This window comes from Polypterus senegalus, chromosome 3 (assembly GCF_016835505.1).
Source record: "Polypterus senegalus isolate Bchr_013 chromosome 3, ASM1683550v1, whole genome shotgun sequence".
NCBI lineage: Eukaryota > Metazoa > Chordata > Cladistia > Polypteriformes > Polypteridae > Polypterus > Polypterus senegalus.
The window spans coordinates 227432996-227456929 of NC_053156.1; the positions used below are offsets into that span (position 1 = coordinate 227432996).

General features: G+C 37.6%; 1 protein-coding gene across 1 annotated transcript in view; it reads left to right on the forward strand.

Annotated features, from left to right (window-relative positions):
* ilrun (inflammation and lipid regulator with UBA-like and NBR1-like domains) overlaps positions 1–23934 on the forward strand; it is an 82298-nt gene that overhangs the window by 46775 nt on the left and 11589 nt on the right. The window contains exon 4 of the mRNA XM_039748684.1: positions 21628–21932. Within this exon, the coding sequence (XP_039604618.1) occupies positions 21628–21932 (305 nt within the window). The remainder of the gene's footprint in view (positions 1–21627; positions 21933–23934) is intronic.

Here is a 23934-nt window from a genome sequence, read left to right on the forward strand (position 1 = left end):
GCTTCACTGTGCCACAGGACCTACTGTCATAGATGACAATTTGGAATCTCCATTTAGGTGAATTTATGTGTCTTTGGTGTGCAGGAGCAAAACTGGAGTAATCAAATGTAAACTATGCTGACATAGCACTAACCAGCATACTTCTCCTGTGCAATGCCAAAGTGTAGGATTTGGACCCAGGAAGCTAGATCAATAAGGTGGCAGTGCTACCTCTGCACCATTGTCCATCCATCCATTCTTCCATCCATCCTCTTCTGCTTATCCGAGTTCGGGTCGCGGGGGCAGCAGCTTGAGCAGAGATGCCCAGACTTCCCTCTCCCTGGCCACTTCTTCTAGCTCTTCTGGGGGAATCCTGAGGTGTTCCCAGGCCAGCTGGGAGACATAGTCCCTCCAGCATTTCCTGGGTCTTCCCTGGGGCCTTAAGAACAGAATTGGTGACTAAGGGCAGCCCTGGTGGAGTCCAGCTCTCACTGGAAACGGTTTTGACTTACTGCCAGCAATGCAGACCAAGCTCCGACACCGGTTGTAACAGCCCTTATCAGGGGGTCCGGTACCCCATACTCCCGGAGCACCCCACACAGGATTCCCAGAGGGACACGGTCGAACACCTTTTCCAAGTCCACAAAACACATGTAGACTGTTTGGGCAAACTCCCATGCACCGTCCAGGACCCTGCTAAGGGTGTAGAGCTGGTCCACTGTTCCACGACCAGGACGAAAACCACACTGTTCCTCCAGAATCCGAGGTTCGACTATCTGATGGACCCTCCTCTCCAGAACCCCTGAATAGACTTTTCCAGGGAGGCTGAGGAGTGTGATCCCTCTGCAATTGGAACACAACCTCCAGTCCCCTTTCTTAAAGAGAGGGACCACCACCCCGGTCTGCTAATCCAGAGGCACTGTCCCTGATGTCCATGCGATGTTACAGAGATGTGTCAGCCAAGACAATCCTACAACATCCAGAGCCTTGAGGAACTCCGGGTGTATCCCATCCACCCCCGGGGCCCTGCCACTCTGCACCATTCCATATATAATAACTGAAAAAGTATTCATTTTTACATACAGACTATGGTCACAATCATCAGTTTTTATTTGAAAGTCAAACTCTCTTTCCTCCAGTGTTCCTCAGAAAAAGAGAATTATAGACTATTAAGAATAAATTATAAAAATTGAAATGTCACCATTTTAAAAGTATTCATCCCATTCAGTTTTTGTTGAACAACATCTGTTATAGCAAGTAGTCTTTTTTTTTTTTTTTTGAGAAGTCTCCATTAATTTTATGCAACATGATTATTTTCCCATTCTAGGTTACTTGGAGAGCAGTGTTCGGCAGTAATTTTTAGGCCACACTGCAGATGTTTGACGGGTTAAGGCCAGGACTTTGACTGTGCCACAAAAGGCCATCAGTTTTCTTTTTTTTGTGACACTTCACTCTTTTAGTGTATTTTGAGTCATGGTGAAGTTGAAAAATAAACTTTTTACCCAATTTAGGCTTTCTGGCAGAGGGAGCAGGCCTTAATCCAGGATCTGTATTGTACTGTGGATAATAAAGCTTCCTATCAATCCTAATCAGATTACCAGTCCCTGCTGTTGAAAAGCATCCCTACAAAGTCACACCACCACATTTTACAATGGTGATGGTTTTATTTGTCTGTGGAAAGATTTTATCTATTTATTTATTTTTAACCAGTGCTAATTCTTTGCAATGCCATGAAGATTATTGAGCTGTAAAAATTCTCTCCAATCAACATATCTTGATTTCAACCACTCAGTTAGTGACAATTGGCGTCACAGTAGCTTCTGTAACAAACTTTATCTTGTTTGCCAACTCAGGTTAGAAGGACAGTCTGACCCAAGCATCATAGCGTAGTTTATTTTACCCACTTCTGTATGTCACACTGATCTGAATTTTGTGATATTTTCAGTGCCTCTGAGATGGTCATGTGCCATTCTGCAGATATGTGCTTCTCTATAATCATATCTCTGACTTGTTTTGAATGTTCCTTTGTCTTTATTTTGATATATTTTGTGAAAAACATTAAAAATATAGAATAGAGTGCAAATCTTAGCATCTGTAACTTTGCTACCTCCAGCTCTGTCTCCTGCTTTCTGGTCAGTGCCACCGTCTCCAACTCATTTAACATAGCTGATCTCACTACCGTCCTGTAGACCTTCCCTTTCACTCTTACTGATATCCATCTATCACAAATCACTCTTGACACTTTTCTCCACCCATTCCACCGTGCCTGCACTCTCTTTTTTACCTCTCTTCCACAATCACCATTACTCTGTACTGTTGATCCCAAGTATTTAAACTCATCCACCTTCTCCAACTCTACTCCTTGCATCCTCACCATTCCACCTACCTCCCTCTCATTTACACACATGTTTTTTGTCTTGTTCCTAATGACCTTCATTCCTCTCCTGTCTAGAGCATATCTCCACTTCTCTAGGTCTCCTCAACCTGCTCCCTACTATCGCTACAGATCACAATGTCATCAGCAAACATCATAGTCCACAGGGACTCACTCCTGCCTAATCTCATCTGTTAACCTGACCATCACCATTGCAAATAAGAAAGGGCTCAGATCCTTGATGTAATCCCACCTCCAACTTGAATGCATCTGTCACTTCTATTGCAGACCTCACCACGGTCACACTTTACTCGTAAATATCCTGTACAACTCTTACTTACTTCTCTGCTGACTTCCTCGTACAATACCACAACTCCTCTCAAGGCACCCTATCATATGCATTCTCCAGGTCCAAATAGACATAATGCAACTCCTTCTGGCTAACCAGCCCAGCCACAGGGGATGCACAAGCCAGTGTGTTTCTTCGTGCCGGTCCCAAGCCCAGATAAATGGGGAGGGTTATGTCAGGAAGGGCATCCAGTGTAAAATTTTCCCAAATCAATATGCGGACAACAATACAAATTTCTCACCATGAGAGCTATGAAAACTTGGAACAGTTGTAAATCTGCCCAGGACTGGCCGGCCTACAAAATCACTCCAAGAAAACTTATCTGGGAAGTTGCTGAAGAACCCACACGAACATCTAAGGAACTGCAGGTTTCTCTCGGCTCAATTAAATGTTAATATTCATGGTTTCCACCATTAGAAAGACACTGGACAAAAATGGTATCCATGGGAGAGTTTGAAGGTGAAAACTACTGCTAAATAAGAGGAACATATGTAAACTAAGTACATTTTATTTATATAGTACTTTTCAAGAACAAATGTCACGAAGTGATTTACAAACAGTCCTCACAGACACACACACAAAAGGGACCTAATAAAATAAAGCCAGGAATAAAATGCATAGACATACGCAATAAAACTTAGTAACAATGTAACACAAAACGGTTAGCTTAAACAAATTGAAACCAAGAAAAATATGCCTAGACATACAGTATACAATAAAACTTGATAACCCACAAAAGAAAGATTGAGCAAATTAAGACCAGGAAAAAGTGCATAGACATACACAGTAAAACATAGTAAAATTATAGAGGTGAGTTTGAATAAATTGAATAAATCTTTGAAAGATGTCAAGTGTAGACATGAGTTCCATACTTTAGGAGCTACAACCTCAAACACACAATCTCCTTTAGTCTTAACTCTGGAGTGTGGGACAGCTAACAAACCCTGATCAAAAGACCCCAGAGAGCTGCATGCGATATGAAGCTACAGTAGCCAAGTAATACAGTATCAGTAAGGGTTTGACCATGTTGGGCTCGTTAAGTGAGAAGCAGCAGTTTAAAATGAACTATGAATTTCATGGGAAGCCAGTGCAAAGAAATCAGGATAAGTTTGATGTGAGATCTTTTAGACAGTCTAGTCAGGATCCTTGCAGCAGCATTCTAAACCAGCTGTACGTGATCAACTGAGAATTTAAGCATGTAATCAGAGAGTTAACAGCAATCAAGACAAGAAAACACAAATGCATTCAGAATCTTCTTCAGCTCTGGGAAACAATTTGTCTAAGTTTGGCAATGTTCATGAAATGGAAGCAACAAGACCATGACTTTGTCAAAGGTCAGTGTCTGTCCAAAAGAGATTTCTAAGTTTCTGACAGTGGATATCACAAAAGAGGAAACAGAGCCTAGGTCATCTAAAACTGTCAGTTGCACAAATTAAAATTTTCCTTTTTTCAGTGTTTAGTTGAAAGTAATTATCAACCATCCAATTTTTTATATCATTAATGCAGTCATGCAAAATAGGCAACATTGAAACATCCATCCCTTATCCAACCCACTATATCCTAACACAGGGTCACGGGAGTCTGCTGGAGCCAGTCCCAGCCAACACAGGTGGCAAGGCAGGGAACAAACTCTGGGCAGGGTGCCAGCCCACCACAAGGCACACAGACACACACACTAAGCACACACTAGGGACAATTTAGAACCGCCAATACACCTAACCTGCATATCTTTGAACTGGGGGAGGAAACCGGAGGAAACCCATGCAGACACTGGGAGAACATGCAAACTCTGAAACTCTGCACAGGGAGGATCCGGGAAGCGAACCCAGGTCTCCTTACTGCGAGGCAGCAGCACTACCACTGCGCCACCGTGCTGCCCCACGTTACAACATGTTACGGTTTAAAATAGATTAACTGTAAATTATCATAGATTAACTGTAAATTATCAGCAGAGCAGCAGTATAATAAGCATTTAAAAGTGCTCAAAAATTATGAAGGATAATTAAATAGAAGACAAACAAAATAGGCCCCAGAACAGAACCTTGGGGCTCACCACAGGACAGAGTAGCAGATGATGTAAGTCAAATAACAGAGAACGTCCTGTAAGACATACAGGTGCTGGTCATAAAATTAGAATATCATGACAAAGTTGATTTACTTCAATAATTCCATTCAAAAAGTTAAACTTGTATATTAGATTCATTCATTACACATAGACTGATGTATTTCAAATGTTTATTTCTTTCTAATGAAAGTCCCAAATTCAGTATCTTGGAAAATTAGAATATCGATTAAGACCAATGCAAAAAAATGATTTTTAGAAATGCTGGCCAACTGAAAGGTATGAACATGAAAAGTATGAGCATGTACAGCACTTAATATTTAGTGTCAAATGTAGCTGTTTGATCCAGCAACACCAGCTCAGAGTATTCATCTGCATCCTTATGCTTTAGAATTTTATTAGAGACACTAAGAAGAACCATCTTGATTGAGTGCATCCTACAGAAACCTGACTGAAATTTATCTTAAATTTTGTTTTTCTCAAGGGCCACTGTAAGATGGTTAATACTGTTTTCTAAGATCTTTGCCATAAAATGCAGTTTAGAAAAGAGCTGTAGTAGTCAATTACCATCAATATTTGACGTTTTTAGAAGAGGCTGACAATGGCATGTTTAAAGTAAGCAGGGACAAAGCTGGAAATCAATGAGATGTTAATTATCTACAATATTCTAGGCCCAATGGAACAAATTATGTACATTTTTAAGAAATGGGCAAAATGTTTAAGTGTGAAGAAGGATGGTTTCATTCAGTTTACAAAATCGGATAAATCTAACATTTGCCATAAACATCTTGATTACCCCTGGAACCTTTGTGATAATGTTCTGTGGACTGATGAGTCAAAAGTGAAACTATTTAGAAGACGCGAGTCCCATTACATCTGGTGTAAAGCTAACACAGTTTTCCACAATAAGAATATCATGCCCATAGTCAAACATGGTTGTGGTAGTGTGATGCTGTGGGTATGTTTGGCTGCTTAAGGGCCTCGTTAATATGCTATAACTGAAAAGACCATGCATTCAGCTTTCTACCAGAAAATACTGAAAGAGAATGCTGGTTATCAGTCTGTAATCTGAAGCTGAAGCACAGTTAGGTTATGCAGCATGACAGTGATCCTGAAGCACAAATGCAAGTCCACCTCTGAATGGTAGAAAGAAAACAATATTAAGGTTTTAGATTGGCAATTGCAAAGTCCTTACTTGAACTCCATTGAGATGTTGTGGTAAGACTTTAAATGGGCAGTTCATAGTCAAAAACTGGTGATGCCTTGATGTATATTGGCTGATTTTCACCACAGAAGACTCAATTGGTGATTGGTAGATTGGCAGATTGGCTGATCATATAAAACTGTTTTTTCAGTACAGTATCTGGCTTTTTATTGCTTTATGGTAATTTAGTTGCAGTGCTCCTTTACCTGAGGTGTTACAGTAGTTGAAGCATGTCTTTTTGCTGCAAACTTCCTGTAAAAAGACATCGGCAAAGACAACCTAACCGGGGGGTGGGGCGGGGTACAGAGAGAGAAAAGACCGGATGTTAGCCTCTACATTAAAGAAAGTAGAGTAATAAACTGAGAAACACAAATTGGAGGAGTGGTCTTGTGCAACAGGACAAACGGCAAGAAAAGCTACTTTAATGAATTCAGATGTTTTTATTTTGTTCTTTAATTAAAACAACCTCTGTTTGTCTGAATTTGGACAGTAAACAAACTTTTGTTAAATACAACGGCTTACATTTTCAAGTAGAATATAAGAAGTTAAGAAGAATTTGAAATTGCTGCTTAGTAAACATAAGGCTTGTTAGTTTAACAGCAAATGTTTGTTTCACATGAAATCTTTTTAAGCATGTTGGACTTTTATCTTCATGTTAAACATCTTATGAACACTTGATAGATTTACTGTATGTTTGCGTTTTTAAAGGTTTTTGCTGTGTCTATTATTTGTGTCATACAGTATACGTTTTGGTACATACCAAGAACTGCGTAATTAAATGATAATCTATACAGTAGACCCCCGTGAAGATGCGGTTCAGGGTTCGCGGCCTTAGTCATTTGCAGATTTTTCCTTAGCATCTAACTAATAATTATTAGCGTAAACCGCAAATATTCTCCACAATTTCTTATGGCCTTTTTATGGCAATACTGCACTGTAGAGAGAACAAGAAGCAACTGTAGAGGAAAACACGGCTTGGGATGGTGAAAGTAGCCAATCCAAGAGCGTTGTACTCTACTAGAATTTGAAACTGTAACTCCCAGCAGTCCCTGCAGTGGCTCTGATTGGTCTTCTGCTGACCAATCTTCTCAACAGTGTGAATCTTAGCGGCACTGGACCGCTACAGCGTTATTCATTTCTCCTTGCGGCTGATTGACTGCTACCCTGTGATGCATCTCCAGCTGAGTGTTCTCGTGTTTTCCATTTTGTTCTTAATCCTTAAACCACCAAGACTGGCTATACTAGTTTCCGAGTGCTATTTCCCAGTACATAGGAGCCGAGTATATTCGGTGATGTACATTCATTGAACACCGCAACCGGCTATTGTTGGTTTCCAGTGCAATTTATCAGCATGCTGGAGCTGATCAGTTAGTGCCGTACATTTGTTGAGCGGCCAACTCATGACCACTGCCGGCCCCTGCAGCACTGCAGCCTCACTGTCTCTGGGATTCAGCTGCTGCACTAGACTAGCCTGCAAATATCAGTATTTACAACGTACAGGGAGTGCAGAGTTATTAGGCAAGTTGTATTTTTGAGGATTAATTTTAATATGGAACAAACACAGTGCTATCAGTCAATCCAAAATGTTAATAAACCTGAATGTTTCACAACGGAAATGTGAGTGTGAACATCATCAGGGGAATACATATGTGCGCACAATTATTAGGCAACTATTAGTGTGCAGATTTATTATGCAACTAAAGGAAAAATGAAAATTTTCCCATCTCACTTGTTTATTTTCAGCTGTTATAGTGAGAATAATAAACAAACACCTCAAAATTTACAAATAAACATCTCTGACATTTCAAAAAAAATAAATCAATCAATCAATGACCAATATAGCCACCCTTCTTTCCAATAACAGTCATAAGCCTTTCCATTCATGGAGTCTGTCAGTTTCTTGATCTGTTGACGATCAGCTTTTTGTGGAGCAGTGACTACAGCCTCCCAGACACTCTTCAGAGAGGTGTATTGTTTTTCTCCCCCGTAAATCTAGCGTTTAAGAAGTGCCCACAAGTTCTCGATAGGGTTTAGGTCAGATGAGGAAGGGGGCCATGTCATTATTCCTTCATCTTTAAGGCCTTTACTGGCTGGCCACGCAGTGGAGAACTTCGATGCAAGTGATTGAGCATTGGCCTGCGTAAAATCATGGTCTTTTCCTGTATCACTGTTTGAAGAAAGTGTCTTGAAAAACTGGCAGTAGGTTTGGGAGTTGATTTTGAGTTCATCTTCAATGCAAAAGGTCCAACTAGCTCATCTTTAAAAATACCAGCTCATACCAGTACCCTACCTCCACGTTGGAGTGGAGCTCTGTGCCCATTACTGATCCACAGGTCCATCCATCTGGTCCATCAAGAGTCACTCTCATCTCATCGGTCCATAAAACCTTTGAAAAAAATCTGTCTTCAGATATTTCTTGGCCCAGTTTTGACGTTTCAACTTATGTTTCTTGTTCAGTGGTGGTTGGGTTTCAGACCTCCTTACCTTGGCCATGTCTTTGAGCACTGAACACCTTGTACTTCTGGGCACTCCAGGTAGGTTGCAGCTCTGGAATATGAAAGTACTGGAGGATAATGGGTTCCTGGTAGCTTCACGTTTGATTCTTCTCAAATCTTTGGCAGCTAATTTGCATCTTTTGTTCTCAACACGTTTCTTGCGACCCTGTTGACTATTTGCAACAAAATGTTTGATGGTTCTGTGATCACACACCAATATCTTAGCAATTCCAAAAGTGCTGCATCCCTCTGAAAGACTTTGTACAATTTTGACTTTTCAGAGTCAGTTAAATCTCTTTTTTGGCCCATTTTGCCTAAGGAAAACTAGCTGCCTAATAATTCTGCACACCTTGATATAGGGTGTTGATCTCCTTAGGCCACACCCTCCCTCATTACACAAATACACATCACCTGACGTGCTTAAATCCAATAAGCATTCAAGTTAATACAGCTTGGAGTTGGAATATACGCATTAAAAATGATGATATGGTCAAAATACTCACTTGCCTAATAATTGTACACACAGTGTACCTCTGTGTTCTTGTGTGCAGCCAGTTCAAGTGCAGTTGGCTTGGTGATTTACTGAATTTCATCAATGGTGTCAGTTGCACCTTGTACATATTGTTCCAGTAGTTTTTAAAATAGTTTTTACAGTTCATTAGTGGTGTGTAAAATGATCCGTGTTGCAGTAATTGTGATGCTCTTTGCATGAAAAAAAAAAGTGTTCCATTAAAATTTCACTTTTTCTTTGTGAATTGTGACATTTACTTAAAACGTGTAGCAAAAAAGCATTTGGTGTCCGGGGATGCATTAACCCCCAAGTATGTGGCAGTTTAAGGGCTAAAGCCCCAAGATGCCACCGAAATGCCCTGCACCTTGTAAGGCTTCTGGCAATGAAAATGCCCATGCATGAATTACAGTACATATTAGCGGTAACATCTGTATTTTACATTCTAGGACTGCAGGTGACATATCAGTACAGTACTGTACAGTACACAGGTTTACCTTTACATTCTTTTTTTTTTTTTTTTTTGATAATGTATTAAAAAGAGGTTAAAATGAAATGAAAGTGTTTTGTGGGCATATTTAGGGTTTAAACTATAAAAATAGGCATTTTTTTAACCACATCCATAATTTGCGGTTTTTCACAATTCACGGGTGCTCTATGAATGTAACTCCACAAATTTTGGGGGTGTGCTGAATTTATAATTATACCTCAAGAATTAAGGATGTCCAGTTGGTACACTGGGGATGGGGGATGCAAACAAAACCTGTTCCTGTAACTTGACATCGGCAATTGATATTGGACAAAAAAAACGTAATTGGAACACTGTATCAAAACTCCTTCAATTTGGCTAAATTTTAGACATTTATGTAGAGAAGAGTGGGCTAAAAGTTCTCTGCAGCAATGCCAAAGACTGATCTCCTGTTACTGGAAGTGTATGATTACTATTTTTTTTTTACTGCTAAAGGTGGCACGGCCAAGTATCAAGTTTCTAGGGCAATTACTTTCTGACATGGGTGAGATACATATTGCTGAACTGTCTTTCTTCAATAAATCAAGTGACCATTTAGAAACTGCATTGTGTTTAATCAGGTTGTCTTTTGTATGATGCTAAATTTGTTGGAGATTAGCATCAATTAGCAAAAAATAGAGGATTTCAGGAAGGGGCCAATATTTTTTCATGGCATTGTATATGTAGTAGATAGATAGGGGTGTGTGTGAGTTAATATCTCCGGTACTGGTAACTTGACAATATCTTGAGGAATAAAAAAGTTTTTTTGGTAATTGAAATTAAGTAAATATTGATGTGCAAATTCAACATTTCTGTGTTGCATGCAAAATATGTTTTTAATGATATACATGGTTTTGTTTGAATAGTTTTTTCACTTTTAGTATTTAGCATTTTCTCCTTATTCTGATGTATTAATCAAGGTTATTATAGTTAATAAAAACTAAAATCAAAACTGAAACTATTATTAAAAAAAATATTTTTGTAAACTGAAATAAAATAATTAACAAAACTGAAATGAAAAACTAAAATTAAACGAAACTAATAAAGTAGCTGGAAAGACTAACTGAAATAAAATAATAATTTACTAAAATATGTTTAGTATTCATTTTTGAATGAATATTCTTGCTGTTAGTCTTTAAACCTTGAAAGTTTTAACTTTAAAACAGAAAGTCAACCACCATGAGCCACCCACATATATTCATCCAATGAACAGCGGCTGGTGACGGAGGGTGGCTGTTCACTCAGTATTTGAGGTGACAGAGCAAGTGGAGTGCAAGTGCGTAAAGCGTGAGAAATAGAAAGCAATTTGCATGCCGCTTTTCTTTGTGCTTGTTGTATATCAAGATGTAATTCAAACGGCTGAAATCAGAATGTGCTGGTCAACAAAACGTTTATCATATGGACAGAAAAATCACAAATGAGTAACGTTTCAGTTTATTTCTCAGATGTCTGCTTTTTGTTAATAGCAGTTCACCTGCCACTTCGCACAAGAGAAATCGTTTTTACTTTCTCATATACGAAGTATAGAGAAAGTATAGTAATCATGAAAAAATTTGACCTTGATATTTTGATGAATCTTGACATTATAGACTAACCAGTGTCCAACAATACTGTTTTTTGGAATCGTGTGTGTGTCTGTGTATGTATAAACACGATAACTCAAAAACGCAACTAGATAGATGGATGAAATTCGGCATGTGGTTGTTACACCACAATTATAGATCTGTTTTAACTTTTGGGCCAAATCCATCACCCGGAAGTGGTACTTTACCTGAATACATACTCGATTTTTAAAAAAAAAAAATTATTTATACAGCTGCAGAGTCCGATTTATTCAACTTTTATAATAATTGTCCAATATATTATTTATTTGATTTGTTGCTGATGGTTCCTTAATGTACATAATATAAAAATATAATCATTCTCTTGCGGTTTACTCCTCAAATATCCATCCCCATATCTGAGCATACAAGAAAGTTGAGGGGAGACCACTCCCAGATTTTGAAAATAAAATGGCACTGATCGAGAGACTGAGTAGGTCATATTGTTGCTGACCAATCACTTTTGCTTTAAAACCATCATTTAACAAACAAAGGTAGAGAGTCTGACAAGTGATGAAAAACTAAACATACTAATGGATTTTTGTATTTATTCCATATTTATTTATATTTTTAAATTCATATTCACAACTCAAAATACCTGACATTGTGAAAGTAATGCATTAGCAGAATTATATTTTAAAATATTTGTCTCCCTTTTTTCAGTGTTTTTTTTTTTCTCTCTCTCAAAATAGATAGTTGAAATATCATATTCTTTTTGTTCTTAACATCAGCCTTATCATACATATTGCATGCCAGGGATTTTTCCTGCCTTGCATCCAAACCTGCTGCGGTAGGCTCCAGGTTTCCTGCAATCCTACTCTGGATAAACAGGTTTAGATAATGTATATGTTGTTCTTAATCTCAGATGCTGTATCTGCTGTTTTGTGCCTGTCCATGCTCTTATTACCTGCTCTTGCCCTGCTCATTATGGGTTTATTGTTCTTATGGTGGGCTATTCAAAACTCACCACCCCTAACCTTGACACTACATGCGTGTTGTACTTTGTTTCCCTCAATACCGCTAGGTGGGGTCTGCACACTGATTCAAGTTTAAGAACCCTGTTCTTCCTAAGCCCCTGTGATTTTCATGAGAAATTATTTTAAAAATTATAAAATTGTGTAAAATTGTTCATATTCAATATCTAGTTTTGATTATGCTTGTTTTTATCAGACAAAAACAAAACCAGATAGTAAACCAGGCAGTGTAGTAAGCTTCCAATTACATTAAACCCATATCCAAATCTGTTAAGTGTACAGTTCTGTCTGATTGTGACACAAAACTAACTCCGTAGACGCTCCATGCCATAATTACTAAAACTGAAACTAATCTCTCCATTATAAAAAAAAAAAATCCTGGAAAGGAAAAGCAGGGTGACGAGACGTGATCTTCTCGGAAGACACTTAAAGACCCGCGAGACGCAAACAATATCAAATAAGAGCACTCAGTCGTGTAAAGGCACGTAGCACACACAGATCCAGTGCTCTCAGCACATATAAAGCGTATAAGGACAATACGTTCTAGATGAAACGTCAACGACTAAGCAAAGAAGAAAGAGCAGCGCGGAGAAAAGAGACCCAAAAGCATTGGAGAGAAAAGGCAAATAAGAGATTATGAAAGCAGTGGAATTCGAAAGTCTCAATCAAACGATGGCGTGATACACATGCAGAGAAAGTTAAAAAAATAAATAAAAAAATAAATAAAAAATAATGAAAACAGTAAAATTCTAAAGTATTGTAGCGTCCCAGCCAGGTCGAAGCCTTTTTTGTTTTAAGTGAATGTTAGGTCCGTATTGAGGGAGGTCAGAGTACAGCACAGAAGACTGATAGCAGCGTGATAGCAGATGATCCGACAGTACCTCCTTAGCATGCGTTGAGCCGCCCCCCTTGACAATGCGAGCAGTATTATACGTCCTGAGAAAGAGATTTAACCACGCCCAGGGCCAGAGATAAAGGACAAGAATTGTTTTTACAACGTCACGTGAGACAAGGCAGTGCGACATCATTTAAAACAGGTCCACGGACATCTAACCTAGCAGTTGTTGGATTGCTGTTGGCAGACACACTTTATGTGCTCCCAGCTCTTAAAACAACAACAAGAGACAAGCAAAACACGCAGCTCGCCAGCAGCAAAAAGCGTGCAGATGATCAGACTGCTTCTCCTTAGCGTGCGTTTAGCCAATCTAACCCTTGCCTCCCCTTAACAACGCGAGTGACAAAGATGCAAAGTGGCAAACGGACATTTGTTGTACAGGCTTTGAAATGATCGGGCAGTGAGACCAGCAGAACAGGCAGCTCGCCAGCAGCAGAAACACAGCAGATGATCCGACAGTGTCTCCTTAGCATGCATTCAGCCCCTTCACAACGCGAGCAGTGTTATACGTCATGCGCGAAAATTATGTAACCACGCCTGGGGCCGGAAATAAAGTATTGGTTTTTAGTGAAAAATAATGCATATGTAACAATTCCCATGAAACTAACAATCTCTTTAAATTCTATATCTGGTAAACCAAACCCCGGGGTGGGTGAGCAAAGCCCCCTACTATATATAAAAATAAAATAGAAATGTTTTTGTGAAATAAAACTAAACTAAAAATACTTGATGAAGGAAAACTAAAACTAAACTGAATTTCCAAGTAAGGTCAGGAAAAATGTAGAAATAAAAACTAATATAAAAACGCAAAACTATAATAACCTTGGTATTAACACTAAGATGGTAATTCATTTATTGATTAATATAGGGTATTTCACTTTTAGTTCATACTTGTCATAAAACAGTAGATTTTGTTTTTCATAATGTGTTATTTTTATTTACAAATACAGTATGGCTTTTAACACATTAAAGTACTAGTGATTATTAATGGTTCAGTTTATCAATGGATATAATTACTCTTGATAAGCTACCAAAATAAACTTGATAGGTTTGTGCAAGTAATTCAGGTTTTGATTACTAGGTGACACACTTTAAACATTTTAATTATTTTCAACTTATAGTGACATCTGTAACTACATGTTTTCTTTGCAAGGAATTAAATGAATGCTTGTCATAGACACATTTAAGTAAGCATACAATTTTTTTTTTTAATTCGTTCATAAATGTATACTATTTATTTAACATCAGGCTTTTAGTTAAGGTTTATATTTTGACTATACAGGAATTAATTGCTTTTCATGATTCTTGTTTCTTAGTGTTTTTGTCTTCATTTCTTTAAATGTTATTTATCAAATGTGTTTTATAAGTGATCAAACACACCACTACATGGGGAAAAACAGACCAGTCATAAATGTAAACAATTGTGACATATCAAGGAAAGAGTTAAGATACATTAATCATAGTCATCACTTGACACCCCTTCCTTAACAGGATAGAGAGCCATTTAAAACCATAAATAAAGCCCGTTATATTATAGTTTCCTATATTAATTAAAACACCAACAATTCAACAGAAAATTAACCAGGATCCCAACAGACTTAAAACAGTTTTGCTCAGTTCTGAAGAAAAATCTCCATTGTTCCACACAAAGAAAATTTGATTTTTTTTCGTAGAAAAACAGTTATAAAGGGTTTATTGTGATTCTTCTAGTTAAGCAAAATTAATTGCAGCACTAAAAAGTTTAGCATAAGAGATCACCATGAGTTTCTCAATACTCTAATCCCATCTCATGTTAGTCCAAACATTACCATTAGAGGATTAGGAATTATGGTAAATCTAATACTATGTGTCAGTTAAGCAAATATTTTTTCCCCCATAATGGGCTTAATTTTGGACCATTCCGAAACATGATGACCTAGCAAGGTGCAAGCTTGCAGTGCAGTGAGCAAATACCTGGTTGTTTAATGCATTGTGTCAATTTCCACTTTTTGTCTTCATGTGCAGACACTCTTTTATCATTTCATTATTTTCCTTTCTGGTTATGTTGGTGTATAGACACTTGATTGTTTCATCCAGCTTTGGATTTTGGGGTCCACCTTTGTGGTTTTGGCACGTTGACAGATGATCATGCCTTAGAACTAATGTGTGAGGACATTCTCCTTGGTAATTTCAGCCCTTGGACATGCAATCATTTCCTCTTCCCTTGGTGATTACGGCATGTGGACACTTGATCATTTTATTACACGCAGAATTGTGCCTGATGAAAAAGGTTCTTGTCATCCTTGTGTACATCCAGAGAGCCCTGATTTTAGCTCTGCCGCTGGTTTTAAATATCACTCAAAAAAGCCCTAACCCAGTATAGCATGTGAACATCCAGTAGTACACAACATGACTTTAATTGATCAAGTATGGAAACACTGCTGATACTTTTTTATCTTTACTATCTCAAATATACTTAAACTTGTTTGTGATTGAAGATTAGAAAAGCTGTGCAGGCTCCTCTTAATAAGGTTCTGTATTTTAAAGCAAATAAAGAAATGTATTCAAGAAGTTCCATATTTCAGACAGATATAATCAAAGGATATAAACATATCACTAATATAGGCCCAGATATTTAATAAACGTGATAAATACTGTGCAAGTTAAGAAGGGCTGAAATATATAATTTTCCTGCAATTGAACTACAGAGAACAGAGGCTCAGCCTTCAAAGAGATATAAGACATTCTTGTCTAACGCCAACTATGCATGTTCATGTCTGCTTCCATTGATTACCTCAAGTTTTTTTTTTGAATATTTGTGATCCAGTAAAGTTGTAAGTGTGGCAGTGTCATGACATTCCATTCTATGCTTCTGATCTCTGGACTGTCATCCTTTTAACATGTGGCCTATGTGCCTACCATACAATTAGGCCAATGAGTTATACAATAATCCCTCGCTATATCGCGCTTCGACTTTCGCGGCTTCACTCTATCGCGGATTTTAAATGTAAGCACATCTAAATATATATCACAGATTTTTCGCTGGTTCGCCGCTTTCTGTGGACAATGGGTCTTTTAATTTATGCTACACGCTTCCTCAGTTTGATTGCCCAGTTGATTTCATACAAGGGATGCTATTGGCGGTTGGCTTAGAACCTACCCAATCAGAGCATGTATTACATATTAACTAAAACTCCTCAATGCTATAAGATATGCTTCCCACGTGGTGCTTGTTTGCTTCTCTCTATCTTTCTCACTCTCTCTGCCTGACGGTGTGTGCACAGAGGGGCTGTTTGCACAGAGGACACGGACGCTCCTCTACAAAATGCCGCTTTATTGCGGTGCTTCTGTATACTTAAAAGCACGTATTGATTTTTTGATTGTTTGCTTTTCTTTGCGAGCGCTCTCTGACATTCTCTGCTCCTGACGGCGCTCCTTTATGACGGCGCTCCTTTGAAGATGATATGTTTTGCTTTCTTTTAATTGTGTCATCTCTGTGTTGTAATGGAGCACAGTTTAAACGTTTCACTAAAGGGTGTTATTTCATGTCTAGAGGGCTCTAATAATGTTAACAAGGTGGGAGAGTTTATAAGGGCTTAAAATATATAAAAATAACCATACAAACATATGGTTTCTACTTCGCGGATTTTAACCTATCGCGAGGGGGTCTGGAACGCAACCCCCGCGATCGAGGAGGGATTACTGTATATATAAAAAATACTTTAAACTAGAACGAAGTACCAAACAGGGATGCCCCTTGTCACCGCTGCTATTTGCAATCGCCGTTGAACCACTGGCGGTTCACTGTCAAAATGCTGATCAGATAAAGGGGATTAGCAGAGAAGGATTGGAACAGAAAATTTCTCAATATGCAGATGATATGGTACTGTATATATCAGACCCACAAAATTCTATGCCTGCAGTCTTAACAGCACTTATAGAATTTAAAAGATCTCTGGTCCCAGAATTAATCTGAATAAAAGTGTACTCTTTCCAGTGAATTCTCAAGCATATAATATTAGATTAGACACCCTACCTTTTATCATTGCTGAACAGTTTAAATACCTAGGGGTAAACATCACAAGTAAACATAAAGCTCTTTATCAACAAAATTTTGCTGTCTGCATAGAACAAATTAAGCAAGACTTGCATAGGTGGTCAACCCTTCATCTCACTCTAGCTGGAAGAATTAACATTGTTAAGATGAATGTTCTTCCTAAGCTTTTTTTTATTTCAAAACATTCCAATATACATCAATAAATAATTGTTTAAGCAATTAGATTCAACAATAACCTCATTTATTTGGAACTCAAAACAACCACGTATCTAAAGAGCGACCCTACAATGACCAGGCAGAAGGTGGCATGGCTCTACCTAACTTTCAGTTTTATTACTGGGCAGCAAACATACAAGCTATAAAAATCTGGACACTTACACAGACCTGGTCTGTAATAGAAGTAAAATCCTGCAGTACTTCTTTGTATTCCCTGCTTTGTGCCCCAATAAATGCAAGTTATTGGCAATACACTAATAACCCAATTGTGCTTCACTCACTCAGAATATGGAACCAATGTAGAAAGCATTTTAAGATGGAGAAGCTTTTATCTGTGGCACCTCTGCAAGAGAACCACCTCTTTCAACCTTTGCAAACATATGCAGTTTTATATCTGACAAAAATTTGGGATTAACTTGCTTTGAGATCTTTATATAGACAACATCTTTGCATCCCATGAACAATTACATTCCAAATTTAACATTCCAGCTACACATTTCTTTCACTATCTTCAAATTAGGAACTTTGTTAAACAGAACCTGCCTGATTTTCCTCATCTTGCACCCTCGTCCATGCTGGAATAAATATTGCCCAATTTCAAGGACTTTGACACCATCTCTGCAATATATAAAATTATTTTACAGTCCCTCCCTTTCAGAGATCCAAGAGAACACTGGGAAAAAAATCTCTTAATCAATATATCAGAAAAAGAGGGGAAAATAGCATTGCAGAGAATTCACTCAAGCTTCATATGCGCAAAGCATACAATTATTCAACTCAGAATTATATATCGAGCACATCTGTCTCGCCTAACACTTTCCAAAATGTTTCCAGGGCAGGATCCAACCTGCGAATGCTGCAATCAAGTCCCAGCCTCACTGGGTCACATTTTTTGGTCTTGCACCTAATTAACACCATTCTGGACAAAAATTTGTAATTACCTTTCAGACAGTCTTGGTGTCACAATCCCTCCTAACCCATTAACAGCTGTGTTTGGAGTTCTTCCAGATGGGCTTAAAGTGGAGAAGGACAAACAAACTGATTGCATTCACTACACTTTTGGCACGCAGACTTATTTTGCTAAACTGGAAGAATCCTAAATCTCCACTTTTAAGTCAGTGGGAAATCAATGTTTTATACTATCTGAAATTGGAAAAAATCAAATACTCAGAGGATCTGTACAGATTTTTTTTCAAATCATGGCAGGATCTAATCAATATTATTTAAGAATAAGCTTTTAAACCACAAGAAAGCAATTATTTCTGCATTTCTTTTTCTTCTCCATTCATCTCTATTGCTTATCAAACTTATCAATTTAGGTATGTTTACAAGTCTTAAGTTTTACCCCATTAGCCATGCTCTCTCACTCAGGGGTGGGGGTCGACTTGTTCTCAATCCTACTTTTTGTAAAAATTGATTGATTTTGTATGGAATGATTACAATAAAATTCATTAAAAAACAAAAAAAAATGGATTTGTTAGTGTGTATGGCAATATTCCTGGGTGGGCGGGGGGGGCTTGGGGAAGAAATTTTGGAAGAACATCTATTTTTAGAATGACTGTTCTTCAAGCTAGAGAAAGATGAAGAGTTGCCTACCTGTTAACACCTTGTTTAATGCTTTCCAGCATGTTGCACAAATAGATTTAAAAAGTTCTTTACATTTTGCATGTTGCAAAAATTTGATTTTGAAATTCTTTCTTGTAATGGTGAATCCTATACACCTAAATTGTTTATAGAATGCTTTTATTCCAGTTAACTTTGAACCAGAAGTATTGTGAAATTGATTTAGTAGACTAAGCACAATTGGCAATGATATTTTTGGATAAGTAGAGAAGAAAGCCATATTTCCAACACTGAGGGATAGTTTTATTCCATTCATTCTCTTATAATTTCATTTCCAACCATTACCAAAGACATACACTATCGGTCAAAAGTTTTAGAACTCCTCAGTTTTTTCATTTTTTATGGAAATGCACACAGCTTAATGTCTTAATGTTTCATGAAATCAAAGCATAGAAAAAATAAACAATGGTAAATAACAAAAAATAAGTAAAGCCATCATTAAGTGTACAAAAGTTTAATAAAATTTTTGATTTATCAAAGTAGCCACCTTTTGCTGATATAACAGCTAAACTGTGATAACCCTTTTGATTCAGAATGCCAGTCACCAGCAAATCACCAGCTCTGCCTCCAGCAAAAGAATTCCAGACCATTCCACTTCCACCTCCATGTTTGGTCAAGTTGGTGTCACACACTGAGGGAACCATCCTTTCACCAACCTTATGGGGTACAAACACCCTGCCTGATGAACCGAAGATTTCAAATTTTGATTCATCAGTTCGTAAAACTTCCTTCCAGTCTGCAGTAGTCCACAGTTGGTATTTCATGGCCCAGACAGGCCTCGCTTTCTTATTTTGTCCTTTAAGGAATGGCTTTCTTGCTGCCATTCACCCCGTCAAACGTGCAGCACAAAGATTTTTTCAGATCTGAGGAAAACTATAAAAACTGCCAACACTGAAGGTTTCCAAGAGCATAGTAGCCTTCATAGTTCTTAATCAAAGAAGTTTGTAGCAACCACGACTCTTCCTAAAACTGTCCGCCCAGCCAAACTGAGCAATCGGGTAGAAGAGCTTTGGTAAGAGAAGTAACCAGGAAAGTGATGGTCACTCTGGCTGAGTATCAGATAGCATGTATGAAGATGAGGGAAATTTCACTGCAACACTTCATGGATCTGGGCATTATGGCAGAGTCTTCAGATGGAAGCCTCTCCAAAGTGATATACAGATAAAAGCCCACTTGTAACTTGCAGGTAGGAACCTAAGGGACTTTCAGATTATAAGAAACAAGTTTGTCTGGTTTGATAAAGTAGGATTGAATTCTTTGGCCTCAATTTTCAGTGTCATGTCTGGAGAAATCTTGGCACCACTCATCACCTGCTTAATACCATTCCAACGATGAAGCAAGGTGGTGGCAACATAATGTTGTGCATTGTTTTGTCTGCAGAAGGAACTGAGAAACTAATCAGGGCTAAGGGAAAGCTGGATGGAATAGAGATATCCTTAATGAAATTCTGCTCCCATGTGCTCTGGACCTCTTGACTGGCTGAAGTTTCACTATCCAACAGGGCAACAATTCTAAGCACAAAGCAAAGAAAATGCAGGATTCACTTATGACAACTCTGTGAATCTCCTTAAGTAGCCCTGCAAGAGCCTGTACTTTAACCCTATTAAATATTTCTGGAAAGTTCTTAAAATAGCTATCCACCTACAGTTTCTATCCAGCCTCACACGATATGCAAAGGACAATGGCAGAAAATCCTTATAACCAGGCATGCAAAGGTTGTCATATTCAAGAAGACTCCAAACTATTTGTTGCCAAGTGTTTCAACGAAGCATTGAGTAAAAGTAAATGTACAAAAAATTCAAAAATCTTGTTTTCATTAATGTCTTTCTGGGGTATTGAGTGTTGCTTGATGAGAGAAAAAATTAATTTCAATGGTTTTAGCATAAGGCAGCAGCATAAAATTTTAAAAAGTGAAGGGTTTTGAATTCTTTATGAATACACTGTAGCCATCATTAATAGGACTAATTTAACAAACATCCTTCTGTAAAGTTCAGCTGGATAAATTCACATGGACCAGTGGCTTTCCTGCTTTGTAATGAAATTACACCATCTTGAATTATTATAAGCCTCTGTGGTTTGTCAATGCGTAAAACTGTCATTTCTAATTTATCAAGAAATATATTAAATTATAGTCATATTTTTATTTTATTTAGTTTCTTAAACACCGTAATGAAACTCCTTGCATTTTCTGCTATTTCAGTAGCTACAAAGGGGAATGCCTTTTGTTTCAGGATCTCCACTCATTGAGTATTATTGTTATGAGATTAAATTGGTCTCCTACAAAAATACTATATGTGATCTGAAAGAACTACAGTACAATAGAACTTTTTTTGCATATGATTCAGACAGGTTCTCATCTAGCTTACTAAATTTAATGTTCATCTTCAAAAACAAGAGAAGCAAATTAACACCTATCTGCAGATTTCAGCAGAAATCCACACTTCACACTGTCAATCCTTGTCAGAAATATTTTGTTCTGCAAAATGTCACCCTTATTATTACAGTTATAGGCATGAATAAGATGTATGAATTTTGCTTACACATTCTTCATCCAACCCCCACCCATCCCAATCTTGCTTCTTTAAACCAGGCTAAGAACAACCCAAATCTTGTCTCTTGTCATTCATAGTTTTGACAAAACAAATCACCTTAAATTACTCCAGAAGTCAAATAAATTTCCAAGTCTGATTTCTGACTATTTAACTGACAGTACTCCATTATTCTTGGTAATACTGAAATGGTACTAATTTATATTCATATAATTACTTTGAAAATATGACAGTCTTTTCCTCTTTCTCATTAGATGTCATCTGGGTAATTTTGAGCGTTGAAGTTGGAGGACTTCTGGGAGTAACACAACAATTATCCTCTTTTGAGACGGAATTTAGTACGCAGCCGCATCGCAAAGTAGAGGGCAACTTCAACCCTTTCGCTTCTCCTCAGAAGAACAAGCATGATGGAGATAACAACAGTCTCAAAGATCCTGGAGGCCCGTGGGTGTCATCATCAGATCAGATCCAGCAGGATCAAAATGGACTGTCTCACAGCTCTGTAAATATAACACCAAACAGTCTCCAAAACAACCTATCAGTAGTGACTTACAGTCAGGTATGTATGGTGCAGTGAAGGTCAGAAAACATAGGCATATTAAGCATTTCAATGCTTGGCCTTTCTGTTTAATTTTTATCAAATCTGAGTAGCATTTAGACAGAAACAGGGCAAAAATAAGAAGTGATTTCTTTAAAGGTAAAGTAAAAATGAGTTCCTTTCGAGGCAACAACATATTTAATCAAAGTTAAAAACGTAGATTTATTCATATATTGTATAGTCCTGGCCAGGTTGAATGCCCTTGGGAGTGACTGTTGGGCTCGATTGAGGGAGGGCGGAGTACAGCGTGGAGGACTGACAGTGGGGGTATGATTGACACTGAAAGAGGGTGGGACCCAGAACGGAGGGGATGGAGGCAGAGTTTATTTTGGGGAATGGCCTCGAAGGAGAGGGTTCAAGATGGAAGGTGTTATTGGTTTATGAAGTCGATGTTCTTCTGTTTTTTTGATATTGATTAACGGTATCTCTCAGGACCAGAACAATTACAGATTTATGGGCAATTGTAAATAGTTCAAGTTAAAAGGCATACTTTTTTTTTTTTTTGTTCCAGTAAAACATACTTTTTTATTTTTTTGTTCTAGTAAACTGTTCTCTGATTCCTACTTCATTCTTCTGTGTTTCTTCATTTTCAAACCTGAGGAGCTGGTTGCTACAATATTTTACAGATTTACATGTATTTTTGATGATGTATATTATGTATTTGTGCAACATTCAGTAAAACTAACTTAAAGGGGAAACTAATTTAGCAAACAATTCTGTTGTTCATTCAGTGGTTAGTTTACTGTGAGTCATTACCTGAAACATTCAGTCATTCCTTAATTCTTTCTGCAAAAATGTTATGTAGTATAATTCAAAATCCCTATTAAAGATGACAGGTTAGTGACAACAATCTTGTTACTATATTAATTGTCTAGATTTTTATAGGTTAACAGGTTCTTAAGGTCAGTATTGTTTATATACAGAGTAAACTGAAATTCCCATTCACATTTACTAATCAACAAGTAACACAATCCTTCAGTAACATGATTAGTGAGTAGAGCGACCTGGCCTTGAAGCTTCTGTCTTCCTTATGCTAAATAACTACCTTTCCGAGAAGTTACAATTAGGATAGAATGTGAAATTCAAGTGAAAGTTTTCACCACTATTATTTAGCTGTCCTGTTTTTGCGTGTTTGGAGTAAACATTTGGTCATTTTTTTGAGTAGGGAATGCTTAAGATATTTCCATTTAAATTAATGGTTCTGTGTTTTTTGTATAAAATGCTAAATTATTAAATAATTGAAATTAATATTTAAATAAATGTTGCATGTATTACAGGCCATTGGCTTTATATAGTATTAACAATATCTAACACCAAATTCAGTGTCAGTTTTGTCTAAATTCCAGCATTAATTGCTAAATGCCACCCATTTCCTATTAAAATTATGCAGAGGCGACTTAAGGCTGACCAACCCCATGCGGGGCCGATTACATCAAACGCTGTTATGGTTATGTGCGTACTATATAAACTTGCGTTCAAATTTAATAAAAATAATGTTAACGTACAGAGATTTTCTCATTACAGTTTTCAGCTAAAGTTTTGCAAGATAACACACAGACTTAATCAAAATATAACTGGAGAATATAACTTGAAAATAACTCAAAAGCGGGGCCTGGGGCTGTCGCCCCCAATTGCCACCCCCAAATGTCGCTCTTGAAATTATGTGTTAGATGCGTGTGTTGTTGTTTTTTTTTTCCACTCAAAATTTACTTTTAAGTCCTTTGTTAAATAGACAAGGAATAAACTTTGATGAAGAAAGTTATGTGTTGGCTCCAACCTGGCTAAGCCATTTGTCAATCTGGATATAGAATGTGTTTGGAGTACTAGTTAGAAGCAGTCATAATTATAGATCTACCACTGCCTTATAGGCCAGTGGTTAAATGCAACATTATTGTCATTAATTTGCAAAAGGAACGATCGCTACAATAGATATTTAGCAGAAAATAATGAATAGCACTAGATC